Source organism: Canis aureus, chromosome 37, assembly GCF_053574225.1.
Source record: "Canis aureus isolate CA01 chromosome 37, VMU_Caureus_v.1.0, whole genome shotgun sequence".
In the NCBI taxonomy this organism is placed as follows: Eukaryota; Metazoa; Chordata; class Mammalia; order Carnivora; family Canidae; genus Canis; species Canis aureus.
Genome location: NC_135647.1, coordinates 19,474,809 through 19,495,271, shown reverse-complemented (window position 1 = coordinate 19,495,271; position 20,463 = coordinate 19,474,809). Strand labels below are relative to the sequence as shown.

At 46.9% G+C, this 20,463-nt stretch overlaps 1 protein-coding gene across 14 annotated transcripts in view; it reads left to right on the top strand.

The window, feature by feature from the left end:
• Positions 1-20,463, top strand: part of RREB1 (ras responsive element binding protein 1) — a 177,377-nt gene that overhangs the window by 97,371 nt on the left and 59,543 nt on the right. For 13 of the 14 annotated variants that reach the window (XM_077886012.1, XM_077886010.1, XM_077886009.1 and 10 more), the window contains 5 exons: positions 5,660-5,779; positions 9,883-10,006; positions 10,633-10,845; positions 15,826-15,915; positions 17,209-17,372. In XM_077886012.1, coding sequence (XP_077742138.1) covers positions 10,675-10,845; positions 15,826-15,915; positions 17,209-17,372 — 425 coding nt within the window. In that variant the 5' untranslated portion in view covers positions 5,660-5,779; positions 9,883-10,006; positions 10,633-10,674. The remainder of the gene's footprint in view (positions 1-5,659; positions 5,780-9,882; positions 10,007-10,632; positions 10,846-15,825; positions 15,916-17,208; positions 17,373-20,463) is intronic. The other variant, XM_077886020.1, reaches the window with a different exon arrangement.

The following is a 20,463-nucleotide window of genomic DNA, read 5'->3' as shown; positions in this document are numbered from 1 at the left end:
GGCTGTAGAAGGATCTCTGTTCGGTTTTTTCCGTCTCCATCCAAGGGTCCCGTTAAGAGACAGACTGCAGGAGACAGGGCTCTGGTTCTGAGGCCGAAAGGGGCTTCTTCGGGGCTGGCTTCCCTCAGGGTTATCCTTCCTGACCCCTAGTGGCACACAAACTGCCCATGAGCAGCAGGGATATTTGCAGGGCCCACGAGGGTGTCCAGGACCACCAGAAACCCTGGCCCCGGGGCTCGACTTGGAAAACATCCCACAGCACCCTTTCCGTGAGTGACAACTTGGTGAATGCCATTCGCTGGAGAGGTGGCTTTGAGGATCCAGAGCTCCCTCGAGGCCAGGCCGAGTGGTTTTCACATCCCATGCACTGCAGGCCTGCCCTGTCTGTCTGAAGTTCACATCTGACGTTTGCCCCCATTCCTGAGCAGCTAAAACAGGCCCTGCATAGATTAGTCCCACACACGTGCTCTCCTTCCTTCCTTTTTTCATCCGTTCACTCACTCATTCATTCATAGTGGTGAATATAGCTCAAATTAAAACTGAGATCTTGATTTTTGCTCTGGGGCTGTGATAAAACAGTGGCTCCTTCTTAATCCTCACAGAAGGAAAGTTTCTCAGGGAGATCCTTGGTTTTGTGTCACCCTTCTTCCAGAATTCTCTGTAAAGATAGCTGCTGGTTCTCAAGGCTGCATCAGAATCCCCTGAGAGCTACCATACAGATGTACAGGACCCATCCCCAGAGGTATTTTTGATGTCATCGGTCTGGAGTGGGGCCCGAGTGTCTGTATTTCTTTTTTCCTTTTGGTCTTATTGCAATATCCTTGATATAGGCACCGTGTAGGTTTGAGGTGGACAGCGTAATGACCTGACTTACGGATATTGAGAATCTGCATTTCTAGCAAAGGTCTGTGATGCTGCCGCATGGGGACAACACTCCGGGGTGGCCTGTGTGGGAGGGTCAGTGGTAGTTAACTTGTCGCTTACCTTCGCATGGTGTTTGCTTCATTTTTGATCTCTGCAATCCTGCCTCTTCCCTCCCAACCCGCTGTGCTCCCCTTCTGCCTTCCCCCACTGCTTCCCTCCACAGACACTCCAGGACCTGAAAGTGTAGGCTTCCCATCAGAGCTCCCCTTGCTCCGGGCCTGCCTTCCATTTACACGGAAGCAGAAGTGACCTAGAGGACGTAGACTGCCTCTGAGTTCACATTGGTAGATCAGTTGGATCCAGCCACTTGGGCAGAACTGGGCTGTTCAGGATACCAGGCAGCGCCTGGTGGCTCCTTTCCAATTTCCTTCTCCTTCTAGAATCCAAGGGTGTAGAATGCGGACGTCCCACCCACCCCACCCCCATCCCTTGGCACAGCAAGGGCGGTGAGTGCTTGCAAACTCTTGCCCTGTGCCGTGCAACCTGCCCAAGAGGGAGGAAGGCAGGGGTGAGGTGTAGGGAGAGGGCTCTTTTCCTGCCTGGAAACAGGCAGAAATGCGCGGCCAGGTGCTGAGCAGCCTGGAAGGGCAGAGATGACTCAGAATGTGATTGTGACAAGTCCGAGAATGGGATTGGGGGAGCACATCTGTTCCCTCAAGTCCTGGGCCAGGGTTACAGATTTTGTCCAGAAGAAACTTAGCAGCATTTAGAAGCTGGATTCACTTTGCTCTACCATCGTGATCTTGGGGGTGGGTTGCTTACCCACCCCCCCACCCACCTTAGTCTTCTCATCTGTGCAGTGGGACCAGTACTCCTCGGGTGTGGCCAGGAGGATTCGATGAGATACTGCACTTAGCGGGGGGCAGGTAGTGTTCAAAGCTCATTAGCCACCCTCATCATCATTAGTGGCCTTAGTATGAATACGGCTGAGGCAGAGTTTTATAACAAAGAGCTTCAGGAATTATCTGAATGGGAATGAAGGAGGCCTTGTATGCACGGTGGCCCCTGAGGAATAGGATGGGGCGGGCCAGCATGCAGACCTGCACTCTGGGGGAAGAAACTGAACAGAGCGGTAACCACGGGGACTGGTGCAAGAGGCCCAGAAGGTAAACTAAGTCAGAGCACGGAGAGCTTCGAATGGCAGCTTAGAAAGCCTCCCTGTAGTCTTGAGGAGATGAAAGTCGGGGCGAGGAATGTTTTGGAGGCCGATCTCCGAAGACAGCCCGACTGGGGGGCCCCACATGCACCGCCTTAGCTGTCCCTCCTCATCCAGTGGGGAGTTTGCAGGACTGGCCCGAGCAGCTCACGGTGCCCAGTTGTCCCCAGCCCGCTCGAGTGCTCAATGTGACACTCACGGCTGCGTTTGACCGCAGCCCATGCCAGCGAGGGGGTGGTGACTTGCCCGGGTGGCCACCCCGTGCAAGGCATAGACTGAACCCATCGCCAAGAAACACATCAGCTTCCTGGAACTCGGAGCCGTCATCGCAGCTGTCAGCCTTCATGCGCGCACGACGCTGTCCCGTTGGAGGAGCGCTGGGACCCCGGGCTTTGCAGGCCCGGCGAACGGGCATTGCCCCAGCGCCCAGCCATTCTGGCTTGGTTCGGTCCCGGCCTAGTTCAGAGTGAGGGAACAGCTCCTAGCTCCTTCTCTGACTCAGCCCTTCTAAGAGAGACGTCCTTGCTGCCCTAAAGCTCCCTCCTTGCTGCCCTAAAGCTCCCTCCCCGCTAGAGGTTAACTTGGAGCCTTGAGCCTCGTGGGTTGGCCCCAACCAGCCAGGCTGTTGCAGCAGCGGGTCAACCATCCCAAGTATTCGTGGGCGTCTGTAGGCTCAGCACCGCAGCTCTCCGGGCCAGTGTTGTAAAGTTCCCTATTATAGCATCCTCTGCCGTCCTCCGAGGCATCTAACTTACCCCATCTGTCCTGCAGGCCTTAGGACAGATTTTAGATTTCCCTGAAGAATCCTCTGGGTTTTCCGAAGCTGAGCAGCTTTGTTTCTAGCCCATCTTCCCTTTTATCTTTCATCTCCTCTTTGCTATCTCGTTGGACCTGGAGACAGGCTCCTTAATCTTTTCTTTCTGGCTTTACATAGCATTGTCCCTTATCTCCTCAGGGGCTGGGGGCTGGAGGCTGGAGGCTGGAGGCCGGCCGGCCCTGCCCCCTCATCCTTGCAGATGGACCTCTGCCCTTTGCAAGTCCTCCTGCTTCCATTGGATCTGGGCAGAGCCTGTGTGGGAATGCAAACCCAGAGGTTCAGCATCCTCCCATGGGAGCCCCGAGAGACCCACCCACCCTTCCAGATTCCCAGCCTGTGCTCCTCGCATTCTCCTGCAGGAGTCACCTTCCAGGACACAGCCTCTCCTCACCTGGTCTCTTTTTCCCCTCCTTTTCTTCCTTATTCTTCCCCCCCCCCACTCCCCGCCCCAGGCCATGGTGATAGAGGTAAGGGGTATCTTGAATTTTCTTCCCAGAACTGTGCTGTATTTTTCCACTTGCTGAGTTCTGTGAATCCCTCAGGCCTGATGGAACCCCAAACAGGGTAGTGACTCTTGTTACTCAGCTTTAATGGCAAGATATTCTCAGAATTCAGATCCTTTACATCCAAAATTAGGAGATGGGACGTTTCAGGATCCAGTGTGTCGGGTTGGCGCTCTCCAACTTTGGTTCTCTGTGTACCTGGTGGACTTTTCTAAAGGATTTTTTTTAAATGAGGGGAGGGAGCGAGTTCAAATTTTAATGAGAGTCTTAGTTATTATATTCCGGCAAGTTTAAATTCCAAAGACTCGTCTATCTGATGTGTGTTTTTAATAATTCTATATAGAACTAGAATTCACTTTATTTACTTGGAGACCATGGTAATTTCTAGAAAAACAACCGTGGAGCTGTTCCTCTCCAGACTTTCTTCCTATTAAAATTTGCTGTGAGGGGTGCCTGGGTGGCTCGGTCGGTTAAGCGTCTGCCTTTGGCTCAGGTTGTGATCTCAGGGTCCTGGGATGAACCCCACATGGGGTTCCCTGCCCAGGGGGGAGCCTGCTTCCCCCTTTCCCTCTCCTTACCCCTCCCCCTACTTGTGTGCGTGCTCTCCCACTCTCGCTCACTCTCTCTCAATTTCAGATAAATAAAGTCTGTAAGAAAATTGTTTAAAATTTGCTGTGAATTAAGAAATGAATACTAACAGGGAAATTCGGCCTGGTATTTTGTGGTGTTTTTTTTTTTTTCTTTCTTCCACAGTGTTTCACCTTAAGTTTGGGTGGGGATGATCTGAAAGGATGTTTTGTGCATTTCTAAAACCTCATGGGGATTTTAATAAACTTGACTTGATTCATAGTTTAAAGGAAAGTGGGTTATATGTCAAGTGAAAACAGGATTCTTGTTCTGCTTACCCCTAGGATGAGTTTCTGGGGTCCCTGAACTCTTGATGCTGAAGGAAAATGTTAGATGTAGTAGAATATGTGCACTTTGCTATGGGAAGCTCCATAATTTTTTTTTTTTTTTACCAGCCCCTTAATTAGGTTCTTGCTCCCCCCAAACCATTGGGAATTACTGGGGTGGTAATAAGGATTCCTCAAGGCCTACGGGGTCTCCATCCCATTCAGGGGCTGTCTCTAGGAGTTGCTCCTTGTTTCTTGATACTTGATACAAAATCCAAAGAACTTTTCAAGAGGGAAAGGGGCAAAGAGAAAAGATGGAGAGTTGAAGCAGTGAACTTGTTAGAAATCTCTGAGGAGCTGCTGGGGGGGAGGGGGGCGGTTGGTGGCACTTTCTCACCCCAACCCAGCAGAGGGAGTGATGCCCAGGATGATAACTGGGCGTGTGACCCAAAGGAGCAGCTTTCTTCCAGACGCCCTGAAAGAGGATCAAAATGAGAAAATGGGCCAAGCATGTGTTTCTCAACAGGGTTTGTCCATGTGGTGGTTTGATTTATGTCCTTTGGTCTCCCACTCGGGCACTCCTCAGTTTAGCTGGGGATGCTGTTTCCAGAAACAGAATGTGGCTGCACAGGGCAGCTCTGGGAAATGCTGGGAAAGGCTGCATTCCAGGGCTCTGGGACTTTGCAGAGGGCCTGCTTTCTCCCAGGGCTGGGGCTGGAGGTCCCTGGCCCCCCAGACCGGACTTGCTCAAACTCTTGAGGGACGTGTGTAACTTGAAGTTTTCTGTATCCTCTCCGCAGTAAGGAGAAGATACGTATCGGGTCCCCTCTGAACTGTCTTGGGCACTTCCACCACCACTCAGGAGAAAGTGTACTAATCCGCCCTTTCCATTAAGAGACCATTTGGTTCCATGTTGTTTATTCCCTCCAGCTGTCGTCTTCTTTCCACTCTGTGGCTGATGGCACTTGGTGTTGTCTTGTTCTTCTCTGCCTTAAAACCAGTGGCCCATCTGGCTCTGCTATTACCATGCCACTGAGATGCCCAGAGCTCCGCATGGGGCCAGTGGTCTGAGCTGCTCCCACACAGTGTTGGCACCCGGTGCGTCGTGACATGTTGGGGGTGCTTTGGGGGGGTTCCTGTCTGTCCAGGGCACGCTGGACTCCAATTGCCCTCGCTCTGATGCTCATGAGCAGCTCCAGAGGAAACCCTAGGAGCTAGAAGCTTGCTGATGCATGCAGGCGGGGATGGGAAACATGCTGTTGTCCTTAACTGGTGACTCCTGGTATCAAGTAGAGCAAAAGGCCCAGAGACGGGATCATTTCTGGTCCTGACACTCCCTTCACATCGCCTTTTCTCATTTGTGCAGGTTGCTCTGACTCTGTGCTCCAGAGGTGGTGGCTTTGAGGTGTGACCCTGCCCACGTCTGGGCTCCAACAGCGCCAGCTCCTCCGTAAAGAGGGCCAGCTTGATAAGACGAAGAAAACAGGTCAGTTAAACTTTATTGACTTTCCTGGAGTCACAATAACTCGGAGTGTTGAGTCTTACTTTCCCTCTCCCTCCCATCCCCTACATTCCCCTGTTGAGTTGCCCTGTTTCTTCCCCGTGGTCCTGCTGAGGCTTTGATGCAAAACCACAGTGAAATTGTAACCCTGAATCGCTAGCTCTTCCTGGTCCAATGAGCCTGGAGTGTGGGATGGGAAATCTCAGAGGGTGTCGAGTGTTGGCCTCACAGGAAGAGTGCCTCAGACACACCCCTGATCCCTGCTCTCCCCCCTCCCCCTCCGCCCCCAGATTCTGACTGTTTGTATTGAAAACTGGACTGCCAGGCAAGTCTGCTTGGCCACGTCAATGAAGACGATGGCTGCTTTTCTTATCTGTGATTTGGGGACTTCATCTGGGCTCCCAGTCCTCTCTGGTTCCAGTTGGAGCACATTGCGTTAGAATGGGCTCGGTGACTTTTACCTTGTTTATTGTCATTATTTGATTGTTGCTATTTGCAGTAATGGGGCTGATGTGTAGGATGGTATCAGGGAGCAAAGGAAAGATTGAAGATACCAAGACTTTTAATATCCATAAAGAAAGGGATCCCTGGGTGGCACAGCAGTTTGGCACCTGCCTTTGGCCCAGGGCGCGATCCTGGAGACCCGGGATCGAATCCCATGTCGGGCTCCCGGTGCATGGAGCCTGCTTCTCCCTCTGCCTATGTCTCTGCCTCTCTCTCTCTCTCTCTGTGTGACTATCATAAATAAATAAAAAATTTAAAAAATAAATAAATAAATAAATATATCCATAAAAAAAACGTGCTTTGTACACGGACTTTATGCTGTTCAACTTCGCTTTCATCCCTGAGATCCAGTCTCAGAAGGTTTAAGTTTGTTAGTTTGGGTTATAACCCCAGTAGAGTCTAGGGTTGGGTGTGGGTGGGAAAAATTAACCAGTACTGGCCAACCAGCCTCTGGTTAGCTTAGTGCATAGATGTGCCTTAATGCTAAGGCAGATTTTTTTTTTCCCCCATAACTTGGGATGATGAGCAACCTTATTTACACCAGGTCCTTTCTCTTCTTTCCTGTCTTATCCTCCCAAAGGGAGAACTCCAGTATAAGACACAGGAGTAAACCAGAGTCAAAGCCTATAATGGCTCCTTGGGGCTGGAATGGGTTGCTTCTGAAAGTTTTTCAGGGGTGACCCCAAAGACTGTGCTCTTCTTTTCAAATAGTATAGCTTTGGGGTTCTTTTTGCTATTATACTTTCTGATCAGAGATGAGAAGTCTCTATTAAAAAAAAGTAGATTGCTGCCTATATTTAAAGTAGGTGAAGAGGGACGGCCTGATGGCTTAGCGGTTTAGTGCCGCCTTCAGCCCAGGGTGTGATCCTGGAGGCCCGGGATCGAGTCCCATGTCAGGCTCCCTGCATGGGGCCTGCTTCTCCCTCTACCTATGTCTCTGCCTCTCTCTCTCTGTTTTTAATAGATAAATAAAATCTTAAAAAAAAATAAAAAATAAAGTAGGTAAAGAAAGGAAGTAAATGTAAGTGATCCTGGCGTCATCAGTGGGTAGTGTCACACTTTACACTTCCATCCCAAAGGAGGAAGTGAATGTAGCAAATGTCTTCCTGTCCAGACAAAATGGGAAACAACAAGTTTGCATGGCTTTTCTTCTTTTCCAACTGGGATAAGTCCTTGCAGCCTTCAGTCCTTACGTTGTTTAGCTATTACGGCGATGGCTAGCTATTATATATCGAAGACACGGAGGGTGCTTGTAAGAATCTGTTTTTTTTTTTTTTTTAAAGACTTTATTTATTCATGAGAGACAGAGAGAGAAAGAGAGAGAGGCAGAGAGAGAAGCAGGCTCCATGCAGGGAGCCTGACGTGGGACGCGATCCCAGGTCTCCAGGATCAGGCCCTGGGCTGAAGGCTGCGCTAAACCGCTGAGCCACCTGGGCTGCCCAAGAATCTGTTTGATGTTATAATGACTAACAAAAATTCTTACTAGTAATCGGGCTCTGTTACATGAATATATACATATATATTCATGTAACATATATGCATATATTCAATATATTCATGTAAAAAAATATATACATATATTTTGCTCTTCAGTTCGTGAAGAGCAAGCCTGCTCATGGGCCAGGATGACCCAGAGATCCCTGAGCGTCCACCCTGGACCACAGGGTGGGGGGATTTGTCATCACGTATCGGGGTCCGTGCACCTAGGAGGGGCTGCAAAGGTCATGGCTTGGGTCTGCCCTGCACAGAACAGGGCTTACAGGGGAGTGGGGGTCCTGGATGAGCTGCCCGAGCCCTGACCACAGCCTCCTTCCCTGGCCTAGGGCAGCAGGGAGGCAGCCCTGACCCTGTGGAGCTGCGAAAGGGCTGCAGGAGCTGCCTCATGGGCATAAAAAAAAAAATATATATATATATATATATATATAAGATATATATATATATATCTTATATATATATATAAGATTTATATATATATTATTTATATATATTTATATATATATTTATATATATAAGATTTATATTATATATATATAATATATATTATATATATTTATATATATAAGATTTATATATATATATATTTATATATATATATATAAGATTTTATTTATTTATTCATGAGAGACACAGGGAGAGAGAGAGAGAGAGGCAGAGACCCAGGCAGAGGGAGAAGCAGGCTCCATGCAGGGAGCCCGATGTGGGACTCGATCCTGGGTCTCCAGAATCACGCCCTAGGCTGAAGGCAGATGCTCAACCGCTGAGCCACCCAGGCGCCCCTAGAAATGCAGTTAGAAAGAAATCATGTGTGCATGTGTGTATGCCCACTTACGTGTGTGCGCTTGTGTCTCATGGTTTTTCCTAGAGAGAAATCTCCCAAATACATTTTCAGAGACCGTTAAAAACAGGAAGTTTGAAGCACAATTTTTAATGGTCTTTTAGAATGGCAAAATTTCACCGAAGGACAGCAGTTTTTTTTTTTTTTTTTTTCTTTAATTTTGGATGTAGCTCTTCTCTCTGTGTGGGAAAGACGCATGGGTTACGCCCAGGTCAGTTGTCTTCAGTTGTGTGTTTCTGCAACTAATCCATTTACTCACCATTTGCAAACCCGTTCTAACCATACCTTCAAAATGCCTGTCAACAAGGAAGGCACGTTTTGTCTCTTGACTAGAAAAGTACTGTTCGTTTGACTCCCTTTGGCTCTTTGGGTAAGATTTTAGCCCAAGACTTCTCAGCTGATGGCAACATCACTTGATATACCCCCAGGCTTTCCCTGCTCTGCTGCTGGACACATTTGTAGCTGCTCTGGGTGTTGCCATTTGTCATATCCTAGGTCACATCCCCTGAAGTTGGAGGAGGAAACCACAAGAAATCATGTTCTCTCTGGTGGTGTTTCTGAGCGTTCGCTTGGCTGCTGAGATAATGAGCTTGGTCTTTGACTACAAGTCCAGTTGAGGCACACTGTGGGATCATAGGATAGGTGGCTTACAGGCAGGGCTTTGGCTCTGTATCTTCCCAGATAAAATGAGGGAAGTAGTTTACCTGCAGACTTTATTTCTGGCCCCATATATAGCCATGGAAAGGTATGGAACTAGAAAAGCCTGAATGGCCATGAGCCCTGGTGTTCCGTTTGGTCATTCTGTTCATCTGACAAGGTCTGACCTAATACCTTCTAGACCATGATGAGACTTCCGGGAGTTCCTTTCCTGCCTCCCCTTCTGTCAGTTTTAGGTAGAGGCGGGAGGAGGGGTCAAGTAGGAGTCTGAATACTTTCGGGGGTCGGGGGTAGAGCATGAAGGAAAACTCGATGTGGGTGTAAATAGGAGCTCCCAGAAAATAAAATACCACAGAATCGTTTTGGCTGTTGGGAGTGAGGGTGACAGCACTGTAGGGAACATGAGTTAAGGTCGAGAAAACAACCACAGATTGTGGTTTTGGAAGAAGACGATGACTTAAAATCGCCTCCCTTTTGTGTATTCTGGTGAATATAGTGGCCTGAGATTACGACAGATACATGGTTTCAGTTTTTTCTTCACTAAGGGAGAAGGCATTCACTGAATCTTTTTTGCCCTTTGCTTCCCTTCCAGTGTCAACAAGTGATACAAGAGAAGAAAAAAAAGAAGCAAACGCAGACTCCCTTCCTACTCGTCGTGGATGATAGATATAGCAGGGGAAAGGCTCATAGTGTATCAGTTGGGGCAGAGAATGGAGGTAATGGGCAGCGGGGGCTGGGTTTTTCTTCTGTCCACTTTCTGGGGTATAGGCACATTACCTACTTGTATATTTTAAGAAACAGTCTTTTTTACGTTGCTTTGAAATTTGGTTATAACTCTGATAAGATTGGCTTCTCAGTTGTCTTACATAACGGCACCCCCCTGTAAAATCACTGCATTGCAGCAGTGGGGTTAGGGAGACCGGACGATTCCTCATCATTAGTTGTTAAGTCTAGAACATTCATGTAGTAGTAAATGAGTTAGGTTATGAGGAGGGTGCTGGCCAAATGTCAGCTCCCTGGGCTTCCTAATTGTTGGCTTAGCCTTTCCTGCTCTGCCTAATGAAAGATTAGGGAAAGCCAAGAGACCTGCGTCTGCTGGTTTTGGGGGTTGTGTCGGTGCATACGCTCAAAAAGGAAGCAAGGTTATCAGTCTCGGTATGACAACGCCTCATTTACATGAAAGCTTAAGTCATTTTGGGCACGAGTATCAGCTTGAACTGAAGAAGGAGGGCTTTAGGTGTTTTGACCTGGCTTACGGTTATGGTAGCCATGGCCAGCGCCACCTGGCTCTGACAGAGGCTAAACTTCGCAGTGATCAACAGCAGCAATTTCCGATTTTCAGTTCTATGGCAGAGGCTTCTTAGAAGCTTAAACCCTTGACCCAATGACGTCAAGTTCGCCCGTTGGCTTGGAAGGTTCAGACTTGTCTTCCGTCAACACCATGATGTCAGCGGTAATGAGTGTAGGGAAGGTCGCCGAGAATGGCGGGAGCCCCCAGAGCACCAAGTCCCCCACGAAGCCTCCAGGACCAAATCGGATTGGCAGAAGGAACCAGGTAAGCTTTTGTGCGCTAGCTGGTGACGTCTGGTGGCTTCACTCTATGAGAACGTTGGGAGAAGGATGTTCGTTTGAGCCCCAGCTTCCTAAGCCAAAACCCTGGACGTGCTCAGAACTAAACACATTCCGAGAGGCTTCAAGAGTGAACTTTTCAGGGCTTGTGTCAGTTACCTTTCATGGAGAAAATTTTCTCTGCTGTGGTGTCAATATTGGTGGAAGCATCCTTCTCTATCCTGTAATTTGATTTGATTGCAAGCTTTCTTCACGTGATGGCCAAGGCAAAGAACTTGACTTACTCCTCTTCTGTGATGTGGTTCATTTCCTTATGCAGCTGGTTAATTGGATTGTCAAAACTGCCTCCTTGATTTTCTTTTTTTTTTTTAAATTATCTTCAGATTAGGTAGCAAATAAGTACTGGTTTTGCTGGATCTCCCATTCAGCTTTCCACCCTTGACAAAGCACAGAATTTGGTTCCAGAGAATTCCACTTAAGATGTGATTTAGTCCTCTTGAATTTTTAGTGGGATCGGAGGAGTGGGAAGGAGTGAATGGGTGGGCCAGGATTGGAAGGATTAATTCATATGTTAACGAAAGTCCGTGTCTTCTCCATTGGGAAATAAGATGGATCTTTTAATTAACCTACACATGGGGCACTTGAAAAGTTGTCGCTCTTCTGTTAGCAACACATTCAACGAGACTCAAGGAGTGAGGCAGAAGGTGAGTAGTTCTCATTTCTTCTCTGAATCCATGTAATCTCCATTAATGACTCCACATTTTGTTTTTGGTCTAACTTCCGGAATGGCCTCATACCAAATCCCCAGGGGAAGAGACAGTCTTCTGAGTCAGTCTCCATACCAGGAATGGATGGGAAAGTAGTAGACCTGTTTTGTGAATTCATCTTCTATTTTATTGATAATCCTCCAGTGACTGTCCTTCTACAGAATTATCTGAGCACCATCTATGATGGTTTTCTATAAATTCTTAGAAGTAAGATATTAATGAAGGCTTTTGATACAATTGTCCTCCAGGAAGAGTCATCCCAGCCCTAAAACCTCCGAAGCATAGGGAAAGGTCCGCTCATGTCTTCCTCGCGGCTGAAGACTTGGCGGGTTTCAGTGATGACGTAGGGTTGGAACATTGATACTTTTTCTCTCTCTTTTTTCCCTTGTCTCTGCCGGCCTCTCTTCCTATGGGTACCTGAGAAAATACTCAGCCTGTATGACTGTGGCCTGAGTCAAGAAGGAGTGCTAGCTCTGGGAAGAAAAGGTTTATTTCCACTCTCACATGACTGTCCGTCCATCCATCTATCCGTCCATCTTTCCATCCATCCACCCATTTCACATTATATACTTCCGGCCAAGTGTGGCCCTGCATGTCAGGCATTTCGGGATGAACAAGATCCATAAGGTCACTGTCTCCTCGTCCTTCTGTGTTTGAGAAAGTGGCATGGGTAGTGACAAGCCCAGCATTTCCCCCGCACAGGTAGAGTTGACCCAAGTCCAGGCTCTGGTCCCTTCCTGGTGGTTCAGAGACCGTAGGTAGAATGAGCCATAGGGTGTGACCAGTAGCGCCTCCATCCCTGCATGGTAAGTGGGGAGACTCTGCAGGCAAGCGGTGCACATATACCTGACCTGAGCCATTCTCATCTACTTCCCGTGTCCTCCGCGGTTCCTCAGGGCACTGGCTTAGTGTTTGTGAGGGCGGTCTGGGCCAGAGGGAATATGGAAAGACAGCACATTGAAAACACTAAAGTGTCTGGGGAGAGAGAGTGGATCATCCTTACCTGTGAGTGGACGGGGAAGGCTGCGCGCGGGAACCCAGAGAGGAGTCCCTTCCGCACTAGCACCGAGTTCCAGGACAGATTAGCCACAGCCGGACGCCGACAGGGGTGCCAGATTGTTTCATTATGGAATGGTTAGTTATCACATTAGCTGCTAATTTTATCTGTCAGCTCAGGAAGTCTGCTCCTTCCACCCGCACAGCCGCAGTAACTGGATTCACAGTCCTCCAGCAGGGCTGCTCTCTTTTCTGTTGGGTTTGGTTGTCAAAATTAAATCTGAGCCCAGAGATTTATTTCTCCCAGACCATTGTGGATTCTGTAGATCTGCATTCGGGTCTGCAGCGTGCCACTGCCAAGCCTCAGAGAAGGTTTGGATTCTGGTTCGTGATAAACCCTGGACCCAGTGCCAGATAGCCCAGGGAGCTACTCAGTATGTCTAGTGTCTACGTCAAAGTGAACGCAAGGTGGTTTGGGTTTTGGGTTTTTTTTTTTTTTTTTTTTAAGATTTTATTTATTTATTTAGGCGAGAGAGAGCACGAGTGAGGGGGAATGGTAGAGGGAGCGGGAGAAGCAGACTCTGCTGAGCAGGGAGCCGGATGTGGGATTTGATCCCAGGACCCTGGGATCATGACCTGAGCCAAAGGTCAACCTCAACCGACTGAGCCTCCCAGGCTCCCCCACAAGATAGTTTTTTAAAACAGCCTCAGGAGGCTGGCCACATGGATGCCTGCCTTTTTAACATTTATTGACATCTCACTGATGAATCTTTCTTTAAAAAAATTATTTTTACTGAATTATTCTTACTGTTCTAATAATTTAACAAAAATACTCCTGAGACTCAGCTTGGGCCCACGTAGGAGACATCCCTCATTATTATAGTGAGTGTTCTTCTTTTGTTATGAATACTTTCGTTTTTGGTGTCTCTGTCCGATGGTTCTCAGCCAGCTCCATTCTGACCAGAGCCAGAAGGGCCAAGAAGGGGTGGCTTCATGCACATCACACCCCTGCGAGCTTGGAAGTGCATGGGTGCCCGGATGAGACTGTCCAGCGCTTTTTAACTGTCCCTGGGCTAATTAACTTTCTTAGACTTTGTATCTGTAATTTCTTTTAATTTGGGGTTGAAAAAACATGTAGCATCTCATCCTCAGACCCAGTGCCACGGTTTAGAAAAGCATCTGTACTGCTTACAATGAGGCCTGCTAGACTTTGCAGAGGAGATGGAACCCCCATGCACACGACATCCAAGACGTCCTCATGCATTTGCTCCACCCTGCCTGCTTTATGGTGCCATTTGTTTTATAGTCTTTAGGGTGACTTGTATTTTCATCATGTCTCATGAGCCAGCCACAAGGGTGTTTCCTCTCTGTTAACCTTGGGGTTAACCCCCCCCTTTTTTTTTTAAATCAACTTCTGTAGCATAGTGGCTTACAGCATGGGCTGTGGGGCAGCTGGCCTGAGTTTTACTCCTTGATCTGCTGCTTAACGGTTCTCTCATTTGGGACAGAGCACTTGCCTCTGTACCTGTTTCCTCATCCAGAAAATGGGATCTCTAACAGTGGTTGTGAAAAAAAACTGACGTTTCCAAGTGTGAAGTTTCGCTCCTAATAAGTGTTCGAGGATGGGTATGATTTGCAAAGAACAAAAAGCACATTCAAATGAGTACAAACTAGTAAAAAGAGGTCTTGTTGAAAGAAGCCTGAGGGTCCAGCCTTAGAGGTGGTACCATCCCCTCCCTCGGGCTTCCTGGTCTTGCACTTCTATGCCCCTGGTGTCTTCCACAGGCTGCATTCTTGTGGCTGGGACTTACCAAGGTGCTCAGCACAAGCCTAGGGCTACAGGAACTTTCTTTCTTTTTTAAAGATTTTTAAAATTATTCATTTGAGAGCAAGAACATGAGCCGGGGGAGAGGCAGAGAGAGGGGGAGCCCCATGCGAGGCTCCATCCCAGGCCCCTGAGATCATAACCTGAGCCCAAGGCAGACGCTTAACCAACTGAGCCGCCCAGGCACCCCTACATGAACTTTCAATTCAGGTATTCATGATCACCTCAGGGGTTGACTTAGTCACCCCAAACCTAAGTACATATGAGCAACTCCCGGGTTGCTTATGAAACAAGTAGATTTCTGGGGTACAACCCCATCCCCTGCCCCCAGTTGGATTCAGCATGTCATGAGTCTGATTTAGAAACCCATAGTTCAGAAAAGCTGTCCAGATGATTCTGCTGAGCAGCAGGAAACCCACTGATCTCCATCTCTAAGCACCTCGGTTTCAGATTCCTGGGAGAGGTGTCCAAGCCTTGATCCTGTTGGTTTTGGGGATGAGGACACAGACCGCAGTGCTTAGGGTCTCTGTGGGTAAGGAGGCACGTCCAGGGCAACTCTCTCTAAGAGTGAGTTAGAAAGAGGAGCCATAGCCTGCGGCTAGTGAAAGAACTCGTTCTTTTCCATAAAAAAAGGTAAAAATCTATTGCTTGAAGGAAGCCTGTCCCACGTGTTTTAAGGGAACGTAAAATGAGCCACTTCGCCAAGTTGTGAGCTGGTTCTTTTGTCACCCTCTGTGGAAGTCTTTATTTTGGGTCGTCGTTCCCTGTCCCAGTTTGGAGAAGGGCAGCATTCTTATTCTTATTCATGGCTTAAGAGTGGTGTCAGGCAGGTGCAGGCAGCAAGTAAGAGGGTCATGTTGATGTCTGTTGGGTGCACAGCTGGGCACTGAAGCCTTGCACTGTTGGGAGGGTGGGGTTTTGTTAGGAAAACTGTGCTTGATGCCCTCAACGAGACCAGGTTAGAAAATCGTGACCGGAGCCACCTCGGGGAGAAATATTCCATTTTCAGCTCTGCAGAGACTTGATCCTTGATTTTTTTTGTCATCGTTGCTGATTAATGAAATGATGTTTAATAAAAACACTAATATTTATTGAGTACTTCTCCTGTACCAGGCACTGTTCCAGTGCTTTACGTGTGTTAATTGATTTAGTCCTCATCACACAATGCACTGTGGTAGGTGCTGTTACTTTTCCCATTTTATACATGAGGAAACAGGACAGGACCGTGACTTACCCAAGCTCATCCCCAGACAGGCTCTGGAGCCCATGCTCTCAGCTGATTTATTGCTGTGGCTCTTGAGACACCTGTCATCAGAATAAGAGGCACGGGCGTAACTGTGAGTTGAACTTGATTTTGCCTTGTATTGTGTCTTTTCAGGAAACGAAAGAGGAGAAGTCTTCCTATAACTGTCCCCTGTGTGAAAAGATTTGCACTACACAGCATCAGCTAACTATGCACATCCGTCAGGTTTGCTGCCAATTTTATATTTCTGCTTGAAATCGTTCTTCATTAAGAGAGGGTGATTTGATCTTAGCAGATGAATTATGTCTGTGCTCAATTTGGATTGAATATTTTAATAATCTTGAGGGGTGGTTTTTTTCTTTATTTTTTTTTTAATTTTTATTTTTTTAAGGGGTGGTTTTGAAATCTGTGAGAGATTCCCAGGTCAACACAGAATACCTTTTCATACTTTAGCAAACATCTTGCTAACTGACCTCACAGAACAGAAGACCTTTCCTCACGTGTGACTTGTCAGTTTGAACCAAGTCTCTTCACAGTGACAGTGAGATTGTAGATGAAGATCCCTATCCTTTATATTGCTATAAACTTAGGTCCTGCAGCAGAGAATTTGTTTGGGATTTCTTTTGGCTTCTATATTAGGACATTTACCTCTCTCCCGTGCCTGCTATGGTAGATTCGTGACAATGTATGGATGAATCTAGAACAACGAAGGATTGACTATGTGTATTTGGAATGGGAATGGATGAATTTTTGTTTTAATTTTTGTTTTCATCGTGTTACATCATGTAAATGCCCTCCTTAATCTCCACCCTCTATTTCCCTCCATTCTTCCTCGCTCCATAACCATCAGCTTGTTCTCTAGAGTCGAGTCTGTTTTTCTATTTGTCTCTCTCTCTCTCTTTTTTTTCCCCTTTGCCATTTGTTTTGTTTCTTAAATTCCACATATGAGTGAGAAGGTTTGACAGTATTAAAATCATGAGTAAATAACATCATTTACTAGCTTGGATTTGGCTAGAAATGTTCCTTCTTAACATGTGTCAGAGGGCAGATCTCTAAACTGTGCAGGTTTCAATTCTCTTTCTGACAGCAGGCCTGAGTCAGCAAACTGGAAGAGTGGACATGGCCTTAATGGGAAGACCCTATTTCACGGTAGTTTCGTAGTGGAGGGTTCTTCTCGTGTTAACATATGTGGTCAGTTAATTCTCTGTGTGTCTCTCAGAAAGGCCTGCGAAGACTCCACCTCTCTCTGAGCCTTGCACAAGTGTTGTTCAAAACTGGAACCCGAAAGTGGAAGGAGATCATACAAAATAGTTATTTGCCTGTGTTCCTGACAGATTTTTGACTCCTGGGAAGATATTTAAAAAAGAAACATTAAAATATCAGAGAAGCAGTACTGGGGCTTTTTGTTGTTGTTTGGGTTTTTTTGTTTGTTTTTATAAAGCTCTGAATTTGCATTTTATAATAGCCAAGTTTTGACCGATCTTCTTAAGTGACCACTGTGATGATTGCTTTCCACAGCATAACACAGACACTGGAGGGGCCGACCATTCGTGCAGCATCTGCGGGAAGTCGCTGAGCTCGGCCAGCTCCCTGGACCGCCACATGCTGGTGCACTCTGGCGAGAGGCCGTACAAGTGCACCGTGTGTGGCCAGTCCTTTACCACCAATGGGAACATGCACAGGTGGGTGAGGACGGCCTTTGCCTGGTAGCTGGGATCTGCAGGTTGACAAAGTAGAGTGGCCTCTGAGCCACCAGGGGACTTGCCTAGAGGTTCAAGAGCTCTTGGGATCTGTGGGCTGTGTGAAGTCGGAGATGGCTTTGGTTGCTCATCTCTCCGGTGAATTGGACATGTCTAGCCATGGAAAACTGAAGTACCTGGGTGAGGTCTTTGGCCTTTGGGGATCTTCAGGATGAAACACAGAGTCCTTTCCCCTCTGCCAATTGGAGCTTCTTTGTTTGGGTACCAGGGGTGGGCAGCTTATCAGATGTAGAGGAAGCCCTGAGGAGTAGCATAGTAACCCTTGCCTCTGAAACACTATTTGCATATGCCTACCAGATTCCCTGCAGCTCTTCTCCTTGCGAAAAATTTCTGGGGCCTTTGAATAAATAGTTAGGTGGCCTGGTCTTGGGAACTTCAGGATAAGATAGAATACAATGAAGAAAAAGAAGATCTGATAAGTGTCAGGAATTTACTTCCTGAGGGAGAAAGCAGCTCACTCAGAAGTGGGAGAGAGCCCGGTGGTGGGCATATTAAAATTTGGGGGGGACAAATGAGTAGGAAATATACTTTGTAGAAAAATTACATAGGTTTGGAGGGTTTAGAGCAAAAAGGCTTTTTTTTTTAAATGCTTGTTTTATTTTTCCCACATTTTATTTTATTTTATTTTATTCTTAAGATTTTATTTATTTATTCATGAGAGAGAGAGAAGAGAGGCAGGGACACAGGCAGAGGGAGAAGCAGGCTCCATGCAGGGAGCCCGATGTGGGACTCGATCCCAGATCCTGGGATCATGCCCTGAGCCAAAGGCAGATGCTCAACCACTGAGCCACCAGGCATCCCTTCCCACAAACATTTTAAGGAGCATCAGGACTCTAGGGAAGATGTTTTAAAGAGACTCAGAAAATTTCAACTTCTCGGAAAATCAGACTATTTTTATTTTTCCATATTCCCTTCCAGGTGAATTTTTAAAATTGACCAACTTTTTTTTTCTTTTTTACACATTTGTTTCAAAAGAAAACTTGATGTAATTATTGTGAAATTGACACTTTACTATCTAGCAACACTACAATGAGGTGGGCCGGTTTATTCCACCTAAAACCATTTTGTGGACCACTGACGGATACCTGGGACACAGGGGTATAGTGGCGAATCTGGGCTCTCGGAATTAGGCCCCTAACGGCAGACCTCAGCTCCGCCACTTGTAAGTTCTCCGTTCTTGAGCAAGTTACTTAACCTTTGTGCTTCGTTTTCCTCTCCACCGAAACGAGGTTTTTAAGTAGCGTCCACGTCATTGCAGAGGGCTGAGGGTTAGGGGATAATGAGTTTTGCACACAGTCGAGGCACCCGGTAAGCACTCAGTAAACGTTATCTGTCACTACTGTTTGCATTTCTAAGTAATGCCGCAATAATCCTAAGCCTGTGGATTTCTCAGTCTGAACTCCTGGGAGTGCGGTATGGTGCGACTTGAGGAAAGATACCAGCGTGTTAGAGATGTTTTTACGAAATATTTTACTTTTTTTTTCTTTGCATGTAAATTTCGGGCCTCTTTGCCCCTCACCTCCTCCCAGGAGCGTTTTTTTGAGCACAAAGAAGGAAGTGAATAAATGCCATCACTGTGGCTTAATACCGTATTTTACACCCTAGCTTTTTGCTTTTTTTTTTTCCCCCAGCATGATCAGCCTGGTTGTATCATTTTGCCTTCTGTTGCCATTTTGTTTTGATTTTGTTTTATTTTTATTTGTGCTCCCCCCCACACACACACCTTTCAAGAAGTCCTTTGTCCCTTACATACTTGCCCTCTCAAAATCTGGTCCTGGAGGCCTATTCTCTTCTTGGATGGTTTCCCTGCTTTCTCTTCCTGAGACCCATGCTCAGTGGAACTTCCCATGAGCCAGCCCTAAATTGGGAGGGGGCAGGGGGGCGCACTAGTGTGATGTACCCTCCTTGGGGCTGCTTTGGACCTAAGCACTCATTGCTTAAGATCCTCTGTGAGACATCCCTGGTCTTGAGCTAGTCACTCCTGATTGGGGACATTGCCATTTTGGGAGAGCCTCTGTGATCGAATATGACACATGTCAAGCATATCTGTAAAGGTCATAGTCATCCTTCTACAGTGATGTATCAGACAATGCATCTTATTAATACTCAAAGCTAAAGCCGTGGTGTATATGCATCAAGCACTGGGCTTGATACTTGACTTTTTTTTTTATTTTTTTGCACCTTTATGTGATATAATTCATATGCCCTATGTTTCACCCATTTGAAGTGTACACAGTTCAATGGGTTTTAGTATATGCACAGAGTCCTGCAGCTGTCAGTGCTAACAGTCAATGTGAGGTCATTTTCATCACCCCAAAAAGAAACCCCATACCCATCAAGCAGTCACTTCTCATTACTTCCTACCCTCCAAGCCCTTGGAAAATACAAATCTACTTCCTGTCTCTGGATCTGCCTGTTCTCATCTGTGGTCTTTCGTGACTCATTTCTTTACTTACCATTACGTTTTCAAGATGCATCTGTATTGTAGCAGTATCAGTACCCCATTCTTTTTTATTGTCAAATAATAGTCCATTGTATGGATCTGCCATATTTTATTTATCTCTTCATCAATTGGTGGGCATTTGGGTCCTTTCCACTCCTTGGCTGTTAATGCAAAATGCTCCTGTGTATATTCTTCTCCATCTTTCAGTGTGGGCACATGTTTTCATTTCTCTTGGGTAGATACTTCAGAGTGGAACAGCTGGGTCATGTGGTAGCTCCGTGTTGAACATTCTGAGGACCTGCCAGACTGTTTTCCAAAGCGGCTGCATCATCTTACATTCCCACCAGCAGCATATGAGGGTTCCAGTTTTTCCACGTCCTTGCCAACACCTGCTACCGCCTGTCTTTTTCATGACAGTCATCCTGTTAGGTGTGAAGTGGAATCCCATGAGCTTTATCATTGTAGTTCTTACATGTAAGTCTGTGATCTGTGTGAGTTAATATTTAGGTATAGTGTAAGGAAAGGGTCCAAGTTCAATCTTCTGTACTTTGTTGAAAAGACTTTTCTTTC